The sequence below is a fragment of the Onychostruthus taczanowskii genome, unplaced genomic scaffold, assembly GCF_017590055.1.
Source record: "Onychostruthus taczanowskii isolate IOZ18803 unplaced genomic scaffold, ASM1759005v1 scaffold58, whole genome shotgun sequence".
In the NCBI taxonomy this organism is placed as follows: Eukaryota; Metazoa; Chordata; class Aves; order Passeriformes; family Passeridae; genus Onychostruthus; species Onychostruthus taczanowskii.
The window spans coordinates 3,342,046-3,367,698 of record NW_024503457.1 but is presented as its reverse complement, the minus strand read 5'-3'; the positions used below and the strand labels follow the sequence as shown (position 1 = coordinate 3,367,698).

The 25,653-nt window shown below is 36.7% G+C and overlaps 1 protein-coding gene across 5 annotated transcripts in view; it reads right to left on the bottom strand.

Annotated features, from left to right (window-relative positions):
* The window catches only part of ATP11A (ATPase phospholipid transporting 11A), a 119,809-nt gene that overhangs the window by 52,977 nt on the left and 41,179 nt on the right, over positions 1-25,653 (bottom strand). For all 5 annotated transcript variants that reach the window (XR_005953653.1, XM_041418055.1, XM_041418056.1 and 2 more), the window contains exon 2: positions 8,203-8,325. Coding sequence is in view for 4 of the 5 variants with exons in the window: in XM_041418055.1 (XP_041273989.1) it covers positions 8,203-8,325 (123 nt within the window). In the remaining variant the exon portion in view is untranslated. The remainder of the gene's footprint in view (positions 1-8,202; positions 8,326-25,653) is intronic.

Below are 25,653 nucleotides of genomic sequence, written 5' to 3'. Positions count from 1 at the left end.
CCAGCCAAAAGAACACATGGTGCCAACAGATGCATCTGAAGCACTGTGCAAGAGTCTGTAAGATAAATCTGGTGTCAAAACAGCATCATTCAAGTAGATTTTCTTCCCATTAATAATTGCAGTAGCACCTGCAGTGCTGGTGTATTTCTGCACTCATGAGCATGTACGTTGCATTCCCGCCCATGCCCCTGGCTCCATCTTGCTCTAATATCACCTTGCTTTCAGCACCTCCAAAGCCAGTCACACAAATTCAAAAATGTAAAATACAGTGTTCTTGACGCGGTACTTTGACCTTTCCATTTGATATCCACATGCCAGAATTTTGGCTCATATTTCAAGCTTCTCTTTCCACCCTAAGAGGCAGGTATTTTCTTAAGCAAAAGGAGAGGTGCTTAAGTAATCACTTCACATCAAAAGCTGAAGCTGTAAGAAAAAGCACTTTGTATTGAGTTTTGTCAACATCTCAGTTTCTTACAGATTATTTGTTTTAAATAGTCACCACCTCTCTTCTAACACACCCTGATTTCACTCCTTTCACTCAACCTTTTTTACTGCTTCTTGTAAATGTTTAGAGCTACTACAATAAAAACATCTAATATATTGGTTTAGCCCTGGTTCATAGACATCTTCCTACAATGATTCTCATCCTTTTCAAAAAACAAAATCCATTCTGAGGACAATAAAATCAGAGTATATAGAGAAAAGCTGATCTTTCATTCATTTCCATGGTGAATTCAGTATTTTTAATGAACACATTTTTATATCAATTACCAAGAAACAATACATTCTTAAAGCTGCAGTTTTAAAACTAGATTGCAGGCAAGCGTGCATACTATAGAATGGTTTGGGTGGAAGAGGACATTCAAGATCTTCTTAAGGATCTAGCCCCAACCTCCCTGCCATGGGCAGGGACACCTTCCACTTGACCCGGTTGCTCCAAGCTCCATCCAAACCAACCCTGAACACTTCTAGAGATGCAGCATCTACAACTTCTCTAGATAACCTGTTGCAGTGCCTCACCATCCTCAAGGTAAATCTAAACCAACCCTCTATTAAGCTTCAAGCCCTTCTCCCTTGTCCTTTCACTTAATGCCCCTGTAAAACTCCCTCTCCAGCTTTTTTGTAGTCTCCTTTTAGGTACTGAACATAGCACTTTATACATAACACCACATTAAAAGTATTATGTTACTAAAATGACATAAATATTACATATATATGTATAGGTAACACTGTTCAATAGAAAAGCTGAAAAAGGTCTGATCAAAAGTTTCACAGTTTCTTTAAAGTTAATTTTATTTATAAAAATGCTACTTTTTTGAAACATGATTTGTCTATCTATATAGAGAATTGGTACAGAAAGCTATTACAAAGGGTATAAAAAAACAGGAAATCAGTAATTATCTGAAATAATTACCTGAATTAATTATAAGAAGAGAGTTGAGAGTATGCCTTGTCAAACTCAAGTGACTTGCTTGTAAACATACAGAAAGTTTATAGCAGAACTCATCTATGTCCTTTAGTGTATTAAACTAAAATGAAGACTTTGACTCAAAGCAAAAAAAAAAAAAAAATCAGACTTCTGTGCTTATACGCTACTCAACAGAACTGGAATATTTTGAAAAGTGTTGTGCCGTATTTATGACAATTTGGAATAAATGCAGAAAGACACAACACTACATTAACAAAAGTATAGGCACCATCTGCACAGTGTTTATCACTCCACTGCAGGAGGGACTCCAGTTTCTCCACATCACAAGGTCATTCACAACACAAGGATCAGTGAAAGCTCTGCTACATGTAGAGCTTTTACAAGTGAATAACAATGACCAGTATGTTCAGAGAAAGTGCAAAAATGAAACAGATTTGGGGAAGTTAACATCAAATGGCACACTTGATGAACCAAGATACATATTGTGGCATAGAATTCCTTAAAACCAGTTGCTGATAAAAGAGGATTTCTATTACAAACAAGTCCATCTTTAGTAGTCTCTGTTCAGCAACTCTCAATCTTATCAAATAGAGGCTATTAACTCCAGGAACTCCTCTGACAAAGAAATCCTCCAGCATCTGTAATTATGTAATTATAATTTTAAAATTCAAAAAACCCCAAAACCTTACTGCAAGAATGTCTGAATGCAGAAGTCACAGAGAATACTAGAAAACAGAAGAAATAGCATGTGAGAGCAAGCAAGCTTCACTTTCTCACTTGTAAAGAGAGAAGAATTACAACTGTCTTCCCTAGGCTTAGGTTTGGATCTGTTGTTTTCCTTTCTTCTGCTTCTGTTTCGCTACATGAACCCTCCTCCACACCGATACAAAAACTTTAAAAGCTCTGTTAGGGGCAATACCAGACCAGAAGATAAAATATTGCTAATAACCCTGGACTGAGCCATGGGAAGGGTAAATGGCTTCTCCTGGGAACACAGGGGAGGTTGCAGAGAACCTCTGACCTGGAAATCCCATGCTGAGCAGGATCATCAAGAGCAAAGAAGAGCTTTCCCTTGCTCTCTCTAGGCACTGACAGCTATCCCCAGAAGGAAATTGTATTATTGTGCCTGGAAGAAGTGCACACTCATGCACTCCCATCACAGCTCAGGTATTGAAATCCCTCAGCTGGCCCCTTTGAGAGTCCAACTGATTCAGAGGCATTTAAGCTTTACTGCCAGCCAAGTCCATTTACTTTTCTCGTCTGTAAGCTCCTCTCCCTCTCAGTGCTTGGCAGGGCTGGGCACACCTGACCCTTCATCAGCCCTTGCAGAATGGGATCTGAACTCCTGCTCCCCCAGTGTGGCTGGGAGTCAGGGGATTACCTGGGCAGAAAATAAGAGCTCTGTGTTACAGCTGCGCTCAGAGCAGATCAGTAAAAGGCACACACAACATCAGTCCCTGTCCCATACACATTTCTGTCTACCCACCCTCTCTGCCCCCCCAGGGTATGCTACACAATCATTTATCGGCTTCACAAACACACAACCATGCCTCTTTCCACTGCGGGCTTTGGATACTTTTCTGGTTTTCAAATACCATTGCTCAGGGCAGTGTTTGAACTCCTCATCTTGTAACTGCTATGTCACGCCCTAGGGAGGCCACACAAAGGCTTCCAGTTGTGAAGCAGCACATTGGAAAGTGTGGGACAGCCTTGGTTTCTGCTCGGTTCCAAGTGGCTCATCTTGATCGAGGTGGTTTAGTATTTCCTTAAGCTTCAGTAAGTATTAATATTTCTTCTAAATGTGGCAAGAAAATGAGAAATCGGAGCAGACCCAGTCTTTGTGTGTTTATATAAGTAAGTGCTGCAAAGACAAGGTACAGCACAAGGGCATGAATTTCTGCTCAAAGAAAGGAATATTTCAACAACATCTGCTGAAACATGTCAGAATTACTTAACTTTATTAAACTATTAGTCACTGTGATTAATTGTGAGTCATCTCAATCAGATTAGCACTGAAGGTAGCCAAGTTTTGCCTTGCAATGTATAGGACTCCCAACACACAGCATTATTGTCTCAGGCCACTATCACAAAAACCAATGTCTGGATCAGTATTTAATGAAAAGTCCTCAAGAAACAGACAGACAACTGAAGACTGCATTGTTTGTACAGCAAAACCAGTATTACGTCTGATCCATGAATACAGCATGGATCAGATTACAAAGCAGGAAATAACAGTGGTCCAGTTCTCCCACCTGAGTTCAACTGATTGCTTTTCTATAAGGAAGAACAGGAAATAAAGCTACAGCACAAATGAACACTTCATAATTTCATGTATAATTTAATTAGAGTGACATCTCTTTAGGGCAAATTCTTCAAGTAATAGCTCGGCATCCACTGTAGAGTCAATCTTGCATTTCATGCAAGAGTCATATCCCACTACTCTTCAGTATCATCTTCCAGGAGCACATGCCCTGCTGTCTCAGTTATGCTGGTGACCCAGGCATCATAAGTGGCTTCTGTAGCTGTAAAATTTCTCTTTTTAAAATTATGACAGTATAAGTCTGCAGCTGGACAGGACAACCGAGGCAAAATACTTTGTGTTGATTATCACAGACTGAAATGAAGAGTAAAAGCCTTTGTAAGTCTCCTTTATCCAACTTCTCTGTGGAAGATATTGGGGGGTGGGGGGGGGAAATCTCTTCTCCTGCCTAAAGTTCGTGGATTTTCTAATTTTGCCAGGTGTCTCTGACACACAGGAAATCCTCTACACTCTCATTAAACAAGCAATTCTTATCCAGGAATTTCTGGCTCTTTCTTGTGGTTCTTTCTTTATGGGCTTTTGGGAGGGTTGTTGTTGTTGTTTTTTAATTAATTTTAATTAAACATGTTCCTATGAACTCCATATTGTTGCCTCAAAAAAGATGTTCTTTTCAGTACAATTTTTCCCTCTGTTCAAGAGAAATGTACACATCCAATCAGTCTTCAATTCATTGATTCCAGTAGAACAAGAAGTGCAAATCCCTACTTTGTCAACAAATGAGTTCCTTGAAGCATAGCAATTCTATGAAAGTATTAGATTAACTTCAGGAAAAGGGAATTTGGATATTGAAAAATATTAATTAATAGCAAGCTAAAAACATCATCATGCCATTACATAAATCCATAGTTTGCTACGTACTGAATGATCTGTGCATGATTCCACTGGTTTGGGAAAAGGGCCAGACCAAACCTGAGCAAAATAGGCATGGAGCAGCTTTTACATAAACAATTATTGAACAGGCTCAGGCTACTCCTCCTGGAAAGGAAATATGGCGGAAGACCACCAACAGGAACAAGATTAGAAAGAGGGGATAACCGTATTCCAAATCCTTGAATCGGACAATGACTAACTCAAATTAGCAGGCAGTTTTAAAATGAAGGCTCATAGTTTCTTTTGGCAAACATTTCTACAGTTCAACTGTTCTTTATTCTGAGAATTTACATGGGCTTAAAAGGTGTTGAAGGAATTCACAAAGGAGAAATTCATTAAAGACTACTAAATACACAATCATATTCCCAGCACAATAACATGAAGCCTGAAACTCAAGGAAGTTTTGTACTAAAAAGTTTTTATAATTTATCAGTTTTTTCAAAAAGTAAAATCCTGTTTCAGAAGGAAAAGAGGTTGTTTCTCACCAAGTTTTGGTAGCCGCTATGGCTGCCTAGTTTAACTTAGTTTCCTTTTAATTTGTAAGTTCCACCAAAAAGCAAACAGTATCAAAATGTGTATATATATATATATATATTTTTTTTTTTTTCAGAAAAAAGGAAAGCCACCTCCCTACCAATTCAATTATTTACTTAGTTCTACATTTGAAACATTGGAATTTTTCTACTAGCTGATATTTTTCCATGCTGCAGCACTGTCATGTGACAAATTCAATCAAGGGCACATAACAACCACTTCAAAGGCCAACACCCAAGGCAGCTGAAGTAGCTAAAAGTTAAATCAACAAAAGGATACATATTATAAAGGTCACTGTCTCTAGAAGGTAAAAGGAACTGCATGCACAATACGAAAGACATGAGTTTCTTTAGCATACTTTTGTATGAGTTTTACTTTAGCATACACCTTTTGCAATATATTGTTAATATCATAATTGAATTAACACATCAAACCAATAGAACACTTTTGTCTAGCCAAGGTGTGTCCCTGTATAATTTTTCACAATCAGGAACGTACCATTAAGCAGACAGAGCATTAACCACATTCCACGGTGACACTGCAATGTACGTGAACTATCCCTCTGCACTTGAATCAAAGTATTACCTTGCTGACACCAGGAAGCCTCTGGTGAAGCATAGCAAAGTGTACCTTTGGAAGGACCAGTGAGGTCTAAGGCTCACATTACTGCAAGTTGATGTCTTTTTCAGGGCATTATGACATGACATTTTTAGTAAAGCAGCATACAGACAGAAAAATTGATGCCATTTCCTCGTGCTTTTCAACTACCCTTTTTAGAAACTCAGTTTGCCTTAAATTGGTAAAGTCTGTGCTTGCAAGTTTAGAATTCCTCATGCTTGAAGAGCAATCATACACCTTCTACATAAGAACTAAACACCTATAAAAGCTCAGCTGAAAGTTACTGTCTGTCTTGCTGATGAAAGATGAAGGAAGTATCCTTCATGGTTGAGGTAACATTATACAGTGCGCTTGTGAGCATGTACCTTGACTCTAACAACTATGGATTTGTCATCTTAATTTTGCACATTTGAGCATTTAGTAGGAATGTAATGTCTGTGCTCCCTACACTGTAAGAGGTGCCCCCTCAGAGGGTTCATAAGTGAGCAAGGGACAAGGACAGGTGAAAGGGTACAAGGAAGCAGCTTACAGAACCAGAGTGAACGCTGGTCAAGCCACTATGTTGCTTTGTTCAGCTTGTCTGGGATGGAGCACGGGAATAATAGAGTTCACTTGAAAGGGACAGCACAGGAAGTTCGCATATACACAGGCAACAGCTTTCATCAAACAGCTTTCAGCAGTCTGAGGAACTCTTCAATATTATACAGCATTAATTCTATTCCCTCCTGAAATATCACCACTTTCACAAATCACCTGAATATCACCATTTATTTTCACAAAGACAACCTACATTTCATTTTTTAAAAGAGATAAGTTTAATCAATAAACAGAAAAATTGAGAACCATCTTGTATAAATAAAACATATTTCCACTATTACTTTTTGTTTATGAAAGGTTATTTACAGATACAGTTCACAGCTAAATATTTTTACATTTAAAATATTTAACTGAATATGCTTTGTATCTAAATAAAAATATAGTAAAGTCTCTGTCCTGAACTGGTGGGTTACTAATTGCTGGCAGGGATTCCTTAGTTCAATGCAGGTTTAAGTCATACTTTAAAAATCTCACTCTGCAAAGCAAAGCAACTTGTAACTTCCACTAACTTAGTATGTCAAAACATAGTTGAACAGGATGTTTTTATTCAATAAAACTATCAGCAGTAACTTCAATAGTTTTATTTACATGCATCGCAAATTAGATTAAAAAATTAAGAAAAATGTCAGAGGAGTACAAAAATTTGCATTAAAAATGTTTACTCTTCCATAATTCAAAAGGCAATAAAACCCAATGCGTAGAGCACAGGATTTCCCACTGTACCAGTCTGACTGTACTTCATCTGCCTTACCTTTCAAGCATTCTATCTAATAAAAGATAAAATACTAAATACTACACTGCTGGTTAGTACACTTTATTTGAATGAACTATGGTAAGAAGGTAGTAAATAGAAAATCTCACATGAGAATGACACACCATTTGTGAAAAGTCTGGCTTTCATTATGTTAATGGCTGGCAAGTGTTCAGGTCCACAAGGGTAAACATTCAGCTCCTTGAGATCACAATGCTACCAAGGTTCTTAAAATGGCTGAGGATTTGAGACACTATTCAAAAATAAATTCTCAGTAAAGGAGATATTATTTTGGATTTATTATTTTGTATTAGCTGAAGGTGTAAGCTTATGAAGATTAAAATCTACGTATGTTGCAAACTTGGGAATTCTTGAGTTGTTAGCCACACATCACCTGCAAGCATTCAAATTTCTACACCACTGCAGTAAAAACGTTGGCTAAAGGAAGCCAGCTGGAAAGTACCAACATCCCAACTGTTCACAAAAAGCTGCTGGAGCTTATGAAGCTAAAACTTACTGGTTGAGCTAAGGGACAACTAGAAGATTTCTGAACAGCACAAACGTATTACACTACTGAGACTTTAAGTATGATGCATTTACATGTGAATAACAAAGACTGTTGACAAAATCCCACAGGAACAGTAGAAGCTTTTGAAGGGAATGATACTTAGGGTAAGAGAGAGTTTGATGAATCTAAGTGCTCAACAAATTAAATTATTTCTAGTACTTTGAGGTATTGCTTTTGAGTACAAAGAAAGCAGTCCTTCTTTAGGAAGATTTTATTTACTCCAGGATTGCCTCAAATCAAAATTGGTCTTTTCTTTGTTGAAAAGCTCATTTTTACTCAAAGACTGTACTATACTATGTACTACAGTAAACATGGGAGAAATTATTCTATTTCTATTCGTTTGAGAGACAAATTAGCAACTAGTTTCTCCAGAAGTAATCTGAGACATCTTCATTTTATCTTTGCTGGTTATGGAAAGGAAAAATATACATGAAGCCTAGGAAAAATCTTGAAAAAAATAAACAAAGAATAACTTCAGCTGATTTATCTAAATGAATGAAAGAAAATATTGGTACCTTTGATGAGACTATTCTATTATCTGGAAATCTCTGTGGAATGTATGCTTCAGCGCCTGGAGGTGGCTCACGATGCCCAACATAAATAGTCCGACTGTCCACCCAGTTCTCTTCTCCAGCACACTATGGGAGAAAAAAGAGTTACTGTGTCAGTTCACTCAGTATCTCTGCAGTAACATGAGTCACACACTGAATTAACTAATCACATGCCTGACCATCAACACACACACAGCCAGCAGCACATGGCCCCTCACACTTTTCTGTATCAGCTCAAGATCACCAAAACACCTAAAGCCAAGTCAAATGTCAAAACTCTGCCTTAACTGCACTTCATTTTCCCACAACACAATGAAAGAGCATCCATAAAAATCACTGTTTTTTTTTTTTTTGTTTATAACTGAAAAAAGGGTGAATGATTTAAGAACCTCAGTCAAATTAGGTATTTAATAAGTATTTATATGTTTGTTAGTCTTTTCACCACTAATAAAAATCTGTGCTAAGTATTTTAATATATGACAAATTCTTCACATTTTTGAGACTAGCCAGCCATAACTAAGAATTTCATTTGCAGCAAAGTGAAACTCTCTTCTGAAATACTAGCAGTAATCATTTCTCCACACATGAACAAGCTTAGAGACTCCTAGATTGCCAGGAAAAGACCTCAGTTTGTCAACTCAGAGCACTTTCTCTTCTATGAAAGCTGTAGGAAAAAAGGTGTGCCAAATTTTCACATTAACATCAAACTCCACCACACCTATAGCTTGCCCAAAATTACTATTTCTGCATTCTATTAACTGTAAAAAAGTACAAACGACTGTAAAGAAAGCACTTACACAAAACTAAAATAACCAATTTTTTTAATTTAGAAGTTAATTTTTGGGAGGGACATAAATTATAAAATGACCATCCCTTCTTAGTCAACAGCCTAATTCATAGCTACCTTATAAAACACATTTTTGAAGCACAGAACACTTTCCTAACACTTGGAGAAGCCCCGGCATCAGCAACTTTAACATTATCATATGGTCAGATCTGGAGTAATTTAAATACATAATAAGTTAAACTCAAAACCTCTGCTTTAGGTTGCACTGATGCATTTACACATTCTTTCATTAAGAATATTAGAGAGAAGCTTCTTTTCTGCATCCTCAACAGCTACATGGTATTTAGTACATCAAATACATCCTGAAAGTGCTCCTGGGCACCAGTGCTTGTCTGCCTCTGGAGATGAACTGTCAGACTGACACCGAGCAAAGTAACCCCAAACAAACAGTGTGACTTTGGTACTTTACACAGCCAAGGCATCATTCCCCACAGCAGCTGGATGTTCCTGTGCAGTTCTTGACAGAGTTTAGTCATACAGACATGGTTTCTTCTTTTCTAGCTAGTCCTAAATAGTTAGGTCCATTTACTTTACTAGTACACACTTCGCTATTAAGTCTAAAACAAAATTTAGCTCTCAAACTTAAAAAACTTTCACCCTAACATTTTCTTCATGAGTTCACACCTGTGATTTTTCCACTGCCCTTAAGTGCAACACAGCTGAAGATCACTTTCTACATAATTTATTGGGAATAGACATATAAAATCTTGCAATACTCTGCAGATTTGGAGCAGTTACGCTAATAAAACAATTATCTCTGTGAGGTGCATGACTTTCTCGAGGTTGGAGAGAACATCAAAAATATAAAAAGAAAACCTATTGGACACAGACTATTAACCACAAAATAGCTGAGTAGAAGTCATCAAGCAAATGTAAAGTGAAGTAGAAGGACTAAAGAAAAGCAACTTTTGCCATCCCAGAACTAGATACCAGAAGCAGATACAAAGGACCCAAAGTCATTATTTGATTCTTACACATGACAGAAAAATGAAGGCATTATGTTCAGAAGATACCAAAGAACAAAATTTCAATGCTAGGCATAAAACTAAAGCAAAAAGTAAACTCCATGTCTTTCTTATGTGTTATTCAACTTCCTGTAACTTGAAAGAGCCACTTAATGCATTACATGAAGCTGTTTACAAAGGAAGTAAAAATGACAGCCCCTCATAAGACATACCAATAGCCCAGTCAGGGCTTATGCTAAGCCCTGCAACTGCCCCTTGCTCAGTGGGAGTGCACACACATTTCTCCCATGCCACAGCTAGCACAGACTCGAAACTAGGACGTGGGTCAGTATAAAAATTGCATTGATTTTCCAGTCAGACAACTTCTCCCTTACCACCAAGTGGACTTGTCAAAAACTCAAGTGTCATTCAGCCCACTCCTGAAGACCAGATAACATTCTTTGAAGCAAGCAAAAACATTTTGGAAGGAAGTAAAGCATGACAATGTTTCTATATTCCACCTTACTTCTATGGCAATAACAAAACATGGTATCTTTACCATTTTATCAGTACACAGTACTTTTTTTATCTTGTCAGTGCACTAAGTGTACAATGCACACAAATTATCTACTGGCACTTGCGTCACTTATTGCTCCTAGAAATACAAGGGAATGGGAGATATTCCTGCAAAATGCATCAAATTTTTTAGTTTTTAATTAGGAAGGACATTCCAAACATAAACGCAGCACAAAGATTACTCCTGGTAAGCGAAGTGCCTAAGTTCAAAGATGATTACCTAAACAGCTAATGGGAATGCCACATAAACTTTGAAAACCAAGAAGACACCCCTCAGCTTCTACTTTCCTCTACAGAGGTCCAGCTTGACAATTTATCTCACAATTATCATGAACCAGTCCAAACAGCATGACAACGCTCTTAGCTCAAAAAAGCACTTTTTAAAGTTTCACTGCATACATTGAGACTTGATCATGACTCAGTCAAAACAGGCCTCCAAAATTTCCTATGAATCTGGGAAGATAGAGCACTAAACAGCACCCTCCTGCCATTACTGCCAGTATTTGCAGGTCTGATAGCCCTGGAGTACTGTGTCAACACTAAGTAAGCCAACCACTCTAGAATTTGTGTCCCTAAAGCAAGGCATTATTTTAAGCATTAATATAAAATAAAGACAATCTCTTCTATTAGCTTCATTTCATCTGGCTTTATCACAGATTGATAAATTTACCACAAATGTATAAAACCATATCTAACTTAAACTATCTGCTAGCACAGAACATTTTTTCTTTTTCACTACGTTAATAGGTTATAGAAAATAAATGCACTTTACCAAACAAATTCAACAACTACAAACCTCCCAAACTACTCACAGTACAAGTGTAAAAAACTAAGCATGGGAGGGTAAGGCTCTCTTTGCCAGTGAGGTAGAGCTGCACTGCACAAACTCACATGCACTGCTCAATATGGCAACAAGGCAACTCACTTGTGTGAAGCAGAAGAAGATACTTTTAGAAAAACAGCACTCTAGGTCAGGACATGGTCCACATAGAGAAATCAAACTACAGCAACTGAATGTCCTGTAATGCCAACCTCCAAAGCCAAACACCCTGATCTAACAATTCTTTTACTGTTCTGGTATTACAGAACGTCACCAGAGTCACTGAAAAAAGCAGTCTGATGCTGCTGCCAGAACAACAAACTGCATTAACTTCTTTTAAGTTCCATTGTTTAAGCCCATTAAGAATATGTCCAAGAAACCATACATATACCTTAGCATTATCTGCTTCTATTTATAGTGTAAAGCTCAATGTACTGAGACCTAGTTTTATTGGCACATTAATGAAATGTTACATAGCCCTTTTACTCTTTCAAGCAGTGTCAGCAACCATGAAAGCAAAGACCAGCAAAAGACTAAGGCACAGAGACAGAAACAGTTAACAGGATTTTATCTTAATAGTTTAAGTACTTCTGCAGCTTATCTTTTACTGATTTAAGAAAGCAAACAAACTAGCTTGAAATTCACCTTCACGTAACTCTGGTAATTTTTATCTAGATTTAATTTAAACACATGTATTGCCTGAAAAGACAAGGGGCTTGGTGACATTCAGTGGGTGACAGCAAAATGATGATAGGAAGATGCTAGTGGTAGTTGCTGGAAAAGTAACTGACTTTGAAAGATTCCAAGTCTTTTCCCCTATTTTTAGTCAAGAGATTTAATGTATGATTTTGAAGTCAGTGGAAACACTGAATGACATTTCCTGACTCTCCACATGAACTATTAACTCAGGCATAATTACCAGCAACAATCTTCAATATTTTGTTTTCTCGCCAAATAATATAAATAAAAACACTACTCAAATAAGTTAATATGCACCAAGTACTGCTGAAAACTCAATCAATCTGCCCTGGCCAAGCTCAAAGTACATTTCATTGAACAGTATTCTCTTCTACTTTTTTCTAAATGCTTTTTGATTAAAAGGGATAGTGCACTCTAACCACAGATTTGACAGCAACAAATTCTCAGCATCGGCTATAGCCTTGTTCACCCAGGCTGTGACTCCTTGCCTCCACACAGAAGTACTTTACACCAACAGAGGCAGCCTTTCCTAACAGCCTGGTGTTTTACTGAATCACGAATATTTGATGTCAATTAAGCAATTAGCACCACTGTTAAAACTGCACACTGAACACACAGCTGCTCAACCACTTTGGAGTTTTAGGATAACAGATACTGACAAGCCATTATCACTCCGAATCTACAGGAAGAACTAATGGTGCACAGCGTGAAAAAACATTCACGCATTACAACAGCTCTGCACTAAAGGCTCACAGTTTCCAATTTTTCATTCAGTGAAGAGAAACAACTTCAATATCTCAAAGCTGTAATTCACTAAAGCGAAGAGAAAAATAAAGTTGTTTTCCTTTCTAATACTGTAAGGAAACCGTCTTTATCATGCAGTATTTACCAAACCATGAGATCATATGATCTCATATTTGTGTCTGTCAAATGTTCCCAGTACCTGCTCGTTTACACTGGACACCATTCTGCAGGAATAGGTGCAGCCATCTCCCTTCTCAAACAATGGTACACAGTACAGATTTTTGTCATCTTTCCAAACCCAGTCCTTTTAAAGGTAGATTTGATCTACAGATAACAAAAATACATCTAAAGAAATAATAATTTTTAAATCATCTACACTCCCTAAAGTTGCTAACCAATAAAACAGATTAAGCTTTTAGCAGATCCACTTCTATTAAAAAAAAAACAAAAAACAAAAAACAAACAAAAAAAAAACCAACAACCCAAAACTTACATGTATGTATTTGTGGAGATAAAGGGTGAAATTTTCATCAGTGTTAAAGGATCTTAGTTAGATTTCAAATGATAGGCCAGCTCACAAATATCTACAGAGAGAGCACTTACGATTTACATTTTCTGCACAGCATTATACCAGCCCTCCATATGAATTTGCCAAGCTCAGAATGAAGGGTATAACGTTGAAAACTGTTCAGGTTGTTATGTTTCATATTAATATAGAATAGCACAGATAAAAGAGTTCATATAATTATCAGAAAAATACCCTATCAGGTTTTATATTCTAAAAAAGGACTACCTCAAGATGAAACATTGTAAACAGAAAGGAAATTACTTCATTCACCTACGAGTCATGGACATATGCCATTAAATAACTAATTTAATGGAATACCAAAATGCAGCTCTTCAGATGCAACCACAAAAAAAAAAAAAAAAAAAAAAGAAAAGAAAAAACAAAACCAAACAAAAAAACAAAAAAAAAACCAGAACAACTCTCTCCCAGAAACTTCTATGACTAATTAACACATTTCCTATGGGTCACCCATAATGGGATCTGTTGCCACAGAATGTTATTTCATTTCAGAAAATGAATTTTAAATTCCTGGATGAGGATTTTTGCCAGAAATAACATTTGAAATCAAAACTCTCTCTAATCAATTGCCTACAAGTCACAGAATAATGGACATAAGTGTATGCAGAGGGAAAAGAAAGAAGATATTAACATCCTTTAACTGCAAATAGATTATTTTATTTATGCTCTCAGAGAAAAGATGTGATTAGAAGCAATGGCAGGTATATCTTAACTACAAAAAATGGCGCCATGCCCACAAGTTGACCAATCAAGCCATAGTCTCTACTACTTGGTGCATCCTGGTTTTCTGATCTTTCTTTCCACCTCCTGTAAGGGTCTTGTGCATGCAGTCAGAAGGGGGAATGGATTTATTGCAATAGGCTGAATTAAGTTTTTGTGACATTTTTGAAGAGAAAGTAGAAAAGTATGATGACAAAATGATGCAAAGTTCTGTAATTCACAGCTGTTAGAGACATTGTCACAACAACAAATGTTCCAGTTTCTGTAAAATACCTAACATTTCTATGTCCTTAATATAAATTTTATTTTAGCTTTCCTGTTAATGCCTCCTTGAGCATCATACTTAAGAGTAAAACATTTCTGAAGCTATCCTAATAAAACTATATTCCAGTTGTGTCACATGAGCTGGCACTGGGACACTGCAATACAGCACTCTGAAGACAGTCTAATTCTCCTTTCTGATTTCCAGTTTGGAGCATATTTTTTATCTCAATTCCCCATACTCTGTACTTTGAATGGTTGAATAATTTGACCTCCTGGATGACAAAGCCAGTGATCTGTGTTCCACCTAAAAAGGGTTACAATAATTGTTTCACATACATAAAAATTCACCTCAAGTTATTCAAAGAAGACCGAGATCTTTTCTAAGCAGTCAATTTACATTCTAAATACTGCTGACATACTGGCCAGTTAGGTATAGCTATTTCTGACGTTTGTGCTTTCTCTTTGGGTGAATCGTTAGTTTCCCTGTTTATTTCCATGAAAAGTAACAATAAAAGTGATAGAGATAAAAGCTTCCTATTTCATCCTAATTTACAATCTTCATCTAGTTTCATGGAACCACTGCACTGATGGTAAGAAAGTAGATCTGTGATGTACATGAGTTACTGGGCATCAGGAAAAATGCTTCTGCTACACTTTTCCTTCCTGTCAGTGCACTAGTTTTGGCACATTTTTCCCCTTGTAGCCAGTGGGACAGGGACACAGTGTGTCTTCTGCTCCTCTGCCCAGGTGCAGTCAAGGACCGCCCCTACATGGAAATCCTTCAAGGGTCTCACTTGCAATTAGAAAGGCAAATGAGAAAAAAAAACTACACTGCAAAGTGCAGTGGTAAGAGAAGCTAGAAGGGAAAGTGTCACATAAGACACAGGACATTCAACAGCCTTAGTACTTAAATTAATTAAAAAGCAAGTTTATTTCTAAGTAGCTCCAGACCAACATCTGAAATTAAGCTTTGCAGAGGAAATTTACAGCTTCCTTAGGTGCCAAGAGAAGCTGTAAAAGAAGAGCAATTTCATCTTTTTAAGGCAACTGAAGGCCACTAAGATCTACATGCAGTGCCAGTCACTCAGAGTAGCTACAAAGATATTTTCAAGAGAGTTGTATAGATAATTCAGAATGCAGATTTTCTTTTTTTACTCTTTGTTGCCAATAGATCCTCTGTTGGCAGTAATCCAACAAGAAAAAGAATCTAAAGCTATCAAATTTTCAGGACAGAACGTGGAATTTTTTTTAAATTGTATTTACAGATTCTAAAGAGACAGGAGGATGGAGGGAAGCAAGCAGCAGATTGCTATCATTCATTCAAAAATAAGTAACAAACCTACAGATATGCCATACTAGTTCTTTTCTTTTAAATTAACATTGTTAATTATTAAGTAACTAAATTATTAAGAAAAATCAAGCAAGAATACCTGTTGTGCATTTTCTCCAAGGAACAACATTATGGAGACAGTATGCATCAGCAAGATTTACAAGATCAGATGCAATGAAATCTATTCCTAAATGGCATTCTTACAGGAGCTTCAGATTACTCAAAAGGGACTGTACCCTAAAAATATGCTTTATATTTAGAACAATAAATTACCATCAAAACTGATCAGAGTGACACCGGCTTCCACTAGGATTTTAGCAAACAAGAGGGGAAGAGTGAAGTTTCCAACCTGAATTTCAGGACAAAGATAATTAAAATATATGGACTTCTGCATTCTTCTTTATACAAGGGCTGTGAAAATGCCTCATCTACATGTCTGCTGGTCTCTAAATTGCTCATGTAAACTATGGATGAAAAAATAAAAAGCAGAGTTAACTATTGCACTCTGTGATCTATTGACACACAGCTGAGCAGCAGACCTCTATTCCTACTTTTACTACAAAAATATAATGTAGTTTTGATGTCAAGGAAACACCTCCCCCCATTGTTAACACTTGTCATCACGTTTAAATCTGCAAAACACTTTCACTAACAAGTAGCAACTACTCACTATCTTAATGGTCAGTGCCTGTTAGGAATGAAAATCATTTTGAAGTCTAAGTGTATATAGAATTAGTGAAGCTATGAATCTAGCAGACAGAAGATGGGGCATCCTTCTTGCTTTATATTATGATACCTGTCCTGGGTTGTAAGATGTGTGTATTCTATTTGCCATCTGTTAGAGGTGGAGCAGCTATCTTCTGTTAATTGGGCAGTTTTCTTTATCTCTTCCACAAACCAATCCTCCCTCCAGGCGATATCTTCTGTTAATGGGCCACTGAGTGTCACTGCATGACCGATAAAATGACATCATCCCATTGTGTGATGCCCTGGGGAGGAGCCAAGCATTCCTTCCTGGATATAATCTCAGATTTGGAACACCAGAGCAGCCTTTTCCTACTGGATTGCCAGAGGGGCAGCAGTCTTCTCCATTGGATTCCGAGGAAGACCAGACCCATCTACACCACCACTGGGCCTTCAGAGGAAAACTGCACCCTTATACAGGATCCCTGCTCCAACAGAAGCACATCTGTCACTGCAGGAGGGCTGCAGCCACCATTGAATCAGACTGCTACCAACACCCAGATCCACAGGGTGTCAGGTCATAGTCTGACTCCGCCAGTGGTTTGTTCTCTTTTTTTGAACTACTGCGTTTGTATTTTTAATTTTCCTAGTAAAGAACTGTTATTCCTATTCCTATTTCTTTGCCTGAGAGCCCTTTATTTTCAAAATTACAATAATTTGGAGGGAAGGGATTTACATTTTCCATTTCAAGGAAGGCTCCTGCCTTCCTTAGAAGACACCTGTCTTTTCAAACCAAGACAGTAGCACAAAACCAACAGCTTGTAAAATGCTGGTCTTGCAGGCCACCAAGTCAGTGACCAAGAATGTCTAAATGTTATTACGCGAACTGTTCCATCCATAGCAACCTAAAGCTTGTTACATATTTTGGTGATTCTCCAGTACAAATATTTACTGTAAAAGGAAAAACTACCATGTGGGTGCTACTGAACTACTAAATGAATTGCTACCTGTTAAGTTTTCCACATATATAAGCAAAAACCTAAATACTCAGAAAAACTGGCAGGTGTCACTTTGTGACAATTTTTCAAATGAAGATCTTGCTCATGTAGGCTAGTCTTGAATTTACTCCCCCTAAGGCCAGACTATATTAGTCTACAGAACTAGCCATAAAAGTAAACAGGTATAGTTCAAATGCCTGCATTACTGATAAATTTATCAACAGCCTGGAAGGTCTGGAATAAGTAAAAACAACAATAATAATAGCCAAATTTCCTATTATGAGTAATTATATTTTGCCCCATACTCCCTGTGCAGTGTAACACGTAAATTCTCTCTTACACGCAATTGGTTTTGACCACTATTTGAAGAGTCACGAAATAACCCCAGCACACCTATACTTCATCTTGAAGAAATCTTGAACTTGCAGTTCAAAAATAACTTGGCTGTTCAGAATAATGGGACTAATTATGTAGCATTAGAAGCTACCTAGCATTTTCCTTCATCTCCATGCTTTTTGTTGCACATCAGCACCAAATATGATGTCATGCAAATTCAGCTTGGTGAACACACAGACGCTTTGATAGAAGGAAGGACCCTAATTACAGATGGCTGAAAGGTTAATGAAACATTTATTTGGAGCTATTTCAAATACTTTCAATGTACTTCTGACTCTTACATGTACAACAGTATTCAAGTACTGTTCTGAAACATTCAAGAAATATACAATTTTAAGCTGTTACTTCAAGTATATTGCAAAGCAAGGCCACATGTTGAAATACTCCAGGGGAAAAAGCCATATGTTGATTCAGATAAGAGGTCACAAACTCTATTGTACAGTTTTACCTACTAACACATAGGTGTTACTGATGAAATGCCACATTCAATCCTCACGCATAATAGTGAAGATATTTTAAATTTTCCAAAATTAGCAGGCATCAGGATCATAAATCTGACTTCAGATAAAGTCTACCTTGAAGAAAGACAAGAATTTTAAACTTACAAAATGACAAAGAACATTCAGTAGCTTTGAGTGTTCACATCAGGAGTATGAGTAAACCTACTTATGATGCGTAAGAAGTTTATGACACCAATAACCACAAGATTTTAGAACCCCTTTTGTTTTCACTGCACTTAAGGAATGTGAATTCCATTAAGATTAAACATTACAACTCTTTTTTTGCAGTGAGCTTTTTAATATTTACTTTTATTCTCAAAGAACGGATTTAAAGACTTGCAACTGAACAATCTGAAGTACAATAAATATTTCACAACTCTACTTTTACAAACATCAAAAGGCTTCAAGAACTTCTACAGTAATCAGCCAAATATTTACAAAAAAAAAACTTTACTAGTATTTGCTATTAGCTGTGTTTTAGAAGTTAGATATTCATACAAAATTATTTTACATTAGAGCTATTTCCTTTGTCATATATAGTCACACAGAATAAGATATATATATATAACATTTAAAAAATTCATTACAATACTGACTGCTTAGTTAGAAGCTAGTTGCCAATTGCTAGCAAAAAAAAAAAATCTAGAAAGTCCAGAATATCTGTTACACAAGTAATTAAATCACAAACTCGACAAATCAAAATAGTGCATATTTAGCATTTAAAACAGTGAAAATGAAGGTTTATAACTAAAACCTTTGGGAACTTGAAGTCAGAGAAACTCCATTATCTAACTAATTCCCCAACAAGCAGGACACCAGAACTCGAGGACAGAGTTTCAGTTTTTATCATCTTAAACAGTTCAGCAGAAATAGGGTGAATTTTAAACCAGGATGTCATTAATAATTCTGAGGAAATTTGTGATACAGCGAAGGTGAGGAACATTTAAACAAAACACTTTCTCAACATATAGTCAGTCATCTGTATGGTACTACAAGTTAATCTACAATGAACAGCCACCCTGAGTAAACATTTCATACTTTAAAATACTACTAATAAAAGCATTAATAATAACCAGAGAGCTCAAAGTAACGCCAACACAGTACACCCAACACATCTAAGTCAAGCTCCAGTATACTAAACACAGTATGAAAGACCATCTCTTGGTCAGAAGCAAGATGGTTCAAATTGTTTTATTTTAGCAGAACTGTAGCTACTTCCCACTTTAAAATGTTACTATGAGACTTGTATCAGTATAATTATACAATATGGGGGATGTTATTTTAAGCTTTCTGTGATCCATACAACTCCTTTTATTTATATGTGGAAGACAAAATGTCCACACTGCACTTCAATATATCAAAACTGTTCTGTGTCCTTCATGCAGAAAAGGGAAGGTATTTTTAAAGAAAGATTTTTCTATCAAGTCTAGAACTGTACTGTAGGTTGAGATTAATATATTCTGACTTGCAATGATTGTGATAATAAAGGCAAAGAAGGTTATGCAGGTTTGTCTGGGATGAGATGATAAGTGTAATCTCAACCTCCACATGTCTGTCATTCAGTGATACAGAGAAGAGGCTTAACAACCTTTTGATGCTGCTGGTTTCTATGCAGCAGCAAAAGCATACATAAAAACATAAGAAAAGTCACTGACTTTTAGACTTTGATTTACTGCTGTGACTTCTTTGATGTGGGGAGGAATGAAGGCAAGTTGTCACTATACATCATCCCCTAAAAACAACTTGTGATGGGATAGTTGCTTTCTGCCATAAAACTCTCTCAGGACCCTAGAATCTAAGAAAAATCTCCATATTTTTCCCCCTAGACAAACATACTCCACAACATCAAATCACATCTTCAATAATCTTCTGAAGAAATGTCTCAGACTTCAAAGGCTGATCTGCCATTCTTTCCCTTTACAATAATAAGCAAAGGAAAAAACACAAGAAAAAAAAAACTAATCACATTTTCTCCTCAATAAGAGGAGTCTCTGTACCCCAAATTTTGGGAATAATAAGCTCCCAGTACATGCTGGCACGAAATACCTTTATTTAGCAAATTTAAAAAAGCATACGTATATCAAAGGGCATCACAGGCTCTACAGCTCCTTCAGAAACCAAGCTGAATATACCCAGCATTTGGATAGCCAGTATGACAGATTATCTTAGGGAAAAAAACCAAGAAATTAACAATTCACCTTTATAGTAGAAGAATAACACCTGAGAGATATTACTTCAACTAAACAAGTATCAAAAAAGTACTGAACCAAAATCATCAGGATTATCTGCTTTAATCTGCTGTGTATGACAGGCAGAACCTGCAAAGTGAAATAGCTAAATAATCATAAAAAGCACATTTGCTAACAATTACTTTTGTTTCAAATGAATACACATACTTAAGAAATGGAGGTACCACAACAGCAAAGACAATATTTTTAATAGATTTTCTCTAGTGCTCTTTTTGAAAACAGTCCAATATACAAATGTTCTTCTAAAGTTTCAGTTTTCATGCTTAATTCCCAGAAAACAACGTGCCCCCTCATGTGTCTTTTCCTGCTGGACTAGAAATTCCTGTAATCAGTGCAAGTGAAAGAAATCCCAAATTGAAAATTCTCAGTTGCTGCAAAATTGGACTAGGAAAAGGAATGGGGACTATTGAACTAGCTTGTCGTGCTGTGTTGGCTTTTTTTACATTTGTATGGAGGAAGTAAGAATAAATTATAAAGTGAATATCCAATACTGTTATCATACTGGAACATATATTCCAAATAGTGCTTCCTTCAAAAGTGCACAGCAATTCTGTACTTTGTAATCATTTGATACTATCTACAAATAAGGAAGTGTGAATCAGATTTGACTGACTTCAAAGCTCAATGAACTATAAAATTACCCATATTCTGAGCAGACGTTTAGATCAAATAACTTCCAGGTATCAACTGGTTGCACAAACTGAAAGACAAATGCCTAAAATTCAGTGATTTTAGGAGAGGAAATTCTATGCTCTGTCCAAACCAGCTAACATGAGGTCATTGATTACCTGGCCAATTTCAATTTGTTTTTGTAAACAAAAGTCTGTTTCAGTCTGCTTTTTGTAAACAAAAGTCTAACCATTCATGATATTTATTCTATTAGGTAATTCTTTATCTTAAACCTTTTAAAATGCTGAAAGCCAAAGGCAATCCCTAAATTAAATCAGAAATCCTTGTTCTAGACTAACTTCCTTGTTCCCCTCAAAATGCAGTAAAATAAGATTCTAGAAATCCTACTTCACCCATGGACAGAAATACACACTGTTAATGAATGAGGCATGTTTGATTTCTGCAGAAGAGCACATGACCAGTTTTGTAAAATCCACATTTCCAAACGTGTTTTGCTGACATGGGGCACTCTTCAGGATGTGTATCTTACAGGATACAGCTGTCCTGCAGGCAACAACAACGGGGCAAGATACCAAAAGGAGAGTGCCAAAAATAAAACTTCAGGTGATAGCCCAAGGAGTATTACTACAAATGAGATAAGTAATCCTTGGCAGTGCTCTGGTTGGTAGTACAATGTCTTACAAGATTTATTTCTGCCCACTTCCTAATACTTTCCTTTTTTTCCCCTCCTCTAAATAAAAGATCCGTGAATAAGAGAGACCTTCAGGAGGGGAAAGTAATTTACTGTTGCCATCTTAAACAATTAACCTTTCTTGGTTTTAGGAGGCATGCTATTAGACAATTCCTTAGAAATAAAATACAGCTACATTTAATAAAGACAGAGGGAATACCAGGCATAGACCGCAACTTGAATCATCGCAGGAGACACAGAGTACAAACAGAAAAGGAAACTCAACATTTTTTCTTATAAATAAGCAGCTAAAATCAAGGAAAGCAGAAAATATTTTCACATGTATTTTATTTTTAGAATATGACTGAATCTGAGGCCTTGCCACAGCAGCCATATCAGTTATCATACCCAACAAGAACACCCCTGGAAGCAAATAGCTACTGTAGGTCTAGTGCAGAGCAAGATTATGAGTCTACCAGTTAATCTGCTAGATTTTTTTTCTAGTACACATGGCTCCTAAGAGGTCAATTATACACTGTACATTGAATTCAAATGGAGCAAGTGTTCTGATAAGAGGAGATAATGACTTACTTTGTTTCTTAATGTAAGTTGATTATGTGCTTATGCAAGAGGCTATCCGGTGGCAGCTGGAATGTTTTACTTCAGCTGAGCCACGACCTCTCCTCAGTGGGGCACTTTGAGGTGGAAATGGCACTGGACCCATTAGAAGGAAAGCAACATTCATACTAGTTTGACAAGTTCTGTGAATGTTTTACTTCAGCTGAGCCACGACCTCTCCTCAGTGGGGCACTGTGAGGTGGAAATGGCACTGGACCCACTGTTAGAAGGAAAGCAACATTCACACCAGTTTGACAAGTTCTGGCACATGCAAGGAGTAAGGATATTATGCATCAAATTCATCACAAGTGAGTTAAATCTGCTATTGTTAAGAAAGATTATAACTTTTAAGGAGATATATTATGGACAATATTCAAATAGTCAAGGACACTGGGGTTTAAATGAGGGGGGCTTTTGTTTGTTTTGTTGTTTTTTGTTTGAGGTTTCTTTTTTCAGTGAAGATATAACATTACAAAAGGAAGAAAACTGAATTTGACTGCATACTTCTAGAAATAAAACCTCCAGATGCTCTGGTGAGGACAGCAGCAGGGAGGTATTAAACAGATAATGGTTTCATTTGCAATTTGGGTAAATTGTTACATTTACAGAAAGAGTAAAAGGATAGTATAGAAGCTGTGCTGAAATGTATTTGCACTTAACATAAATCCTTTCAAATGAAGAGAGTTGAAGTCCTACAAAAAAGTCCTATCAGAAAACTACACCTCCAAATAATCTTAATATACTATAAAAATACTGGAGACAAATTCAGATTCCATTTGCACACACACTATACACATTCATAGCATCCTCTCTTGACTCATACTACTAAGCTTTATTTCAAAGGTACAAACAGCCAAAAACACCACAATTTTTTGTATATATTAGTTGAAATCTTGAGTGAAAACAAAGCAAGTACTATAAAACCTGAGTACATATGTTAAATCATTTGTATTAGAACCTATATAATCTCTCCTGTATACTCCAGTAAAAAAAGATCATAAAATGATGTTTCAGCTCTACATAAAACAGAAAGTGTGTCCTTGTAACACTAACTTTGCACTGTTAATGGGGAGGAAAAACAAAACAATAAATTGTATGTTTTTACTTATTCCAAGGACCTTGTAACGCTAACTTTGCACTGTTAATGGGGAGGAAAAAACAATAAATTGTGTGTTTTTACTTATTCCAAGGGAGCTATTGTGAAAAGAAAGGCTTGCTAACTCACAAACACAAAAGTTAACAATGATCAGCATCCCTGTAAGAACTGTGGTAATGTTCTTTGTAAGCTGCTTATAATATTTCCTTAGTAGTAATTATTTTACAAGGCACTTTGCTACACGTCTGTAAATTCAGTATCAAACTTTGCTGGTTTAGAAAACCTTGACTTTGGTACTTGGGGAATAACTATTGTTTCATTCACGACCAGTGAAAAAAATACAATGTCTCTACAACAGTGTTGGGTCCAACTGATGAAGCTGCTTGCTTCAGCTCTGCTGAGAGCACAGAGGTTACAATAATATTTTCTACTTTGCCTTATTGCCAAAAAAAACCAAACAAACAAACAAACAAAAAAAAACTAAAGTATCACACTCTCAGAGAGCTCTTCTGCATTTGCTCAGGGAACTGAAACATGACGAACTTTACAAAGTGCTTTCTCTGTGTGTGTGCAAAGGGAAGTGAACTAGACCATGGAGATGGGAGGTACAAGGTGTCACAAAGCAACTTCTGCTGGAAAACCCCCATCATCTAACAAATACCTATCCCTTCCAATTAATGCTTAAGCAAGTAATTCTCCCTCTCCTTGTTGCTATATGCAGCTGACCATTTTAAAGGTCTCCATACTTTAACAGTAGCAGAATCTCAGAATCATTGAATGTGCCGAGTTGGAAAGGACCCATCAGGATGGAGTCCAACTCCTGGCCCTGGTCAGGTGACCCCAAGAATCACACCCTGTGCCTGAGAGCATTGTCCAAACACTCCCTGAACTCTGTCAGGCTTGATGTTGTGAACACCTCCCTGGGGAGCCTGTTACAGTGCCCAACCATGTTCTGGCTAAAAAACCCTTTCCTGATATCCAACCTAAACCTCCCTTGACTCAGCTTCATACTGTTTGCTTGCGTCCTGTCACTGGTCACAAGAGTGAAAATCAGATTTAATACCCAGTAACAATTATATTCAAATTCACTCTTTGGAGTTAAGAGAACAAATACTTTGAAGGCTGATTTTTAACTCAAAGTATCTAAATCTCATAAAACAGTAACACAGAACATGTCTAAAAATTACTCAGATCTAGATTTAGAGACAGCATATGAACTTTACTAGTGTGAACACTGTGAAGCAACTTGCTTTTGGTTATCCATTATATGGAATGTGCATTGCTTCAGCAGTCTATGATTCTATGGCATGAGATACTCATTGCTATGCTTCTCTCAATTTAATCAGTATAAGGCATTCTAATTCTTAGACACTGTCTTTGTTTCAGGGTTGGAGAGAGGGCAATAACAAGCCAGATTTCTTACCATGTAGATAACAGAACAAGGAAGAAATAGCATACTGGTTTTGTTCTTAGTGGTGTATAGTAATCTGCCTACTCCCAATGTTTCCATTTTAATTTTACTTACTTTCTTGCAGTAAGTAAAATACTATTTATACATCTTTTTGTGCTTTGTTTAAACATCTGCACAAATATGAAACTGGGCACCTGCAAAAGGATTTTCCTTAAATGTGAGGTGAGCTGGAAACCTTATAGGTAAAACTCAACCAAATTCTACCTCTTAAATGTTTGGTTTCAACTTTGTTTCCCTTTTAATCCCTCACCTTAGTATCAACATCCTCATTGATGTCTCCACTGTGGAAGTCTAGGCATTTCTAAACATGGTAAAGCTTAATTCACCATTAGATTTAGCAAATATTCAATAGTTAGGAATACTCATGAAAAAACCATGATTTTGTCTTGATGTCTTATGAGGTACAAGCTTGATGTACCTCAGGTAGATCCTAGAAAGGAAGGGACATAAAAGGCCACACCATGACCCTTGCAAGCCCTCCAAGAAATACAAAGTGTAGGTATTTCCTTCTAACTTATTCACAATGGGATTTGTTTAGCAAATTCAACTGAAGACTGTCTGGTAAAAGAGATG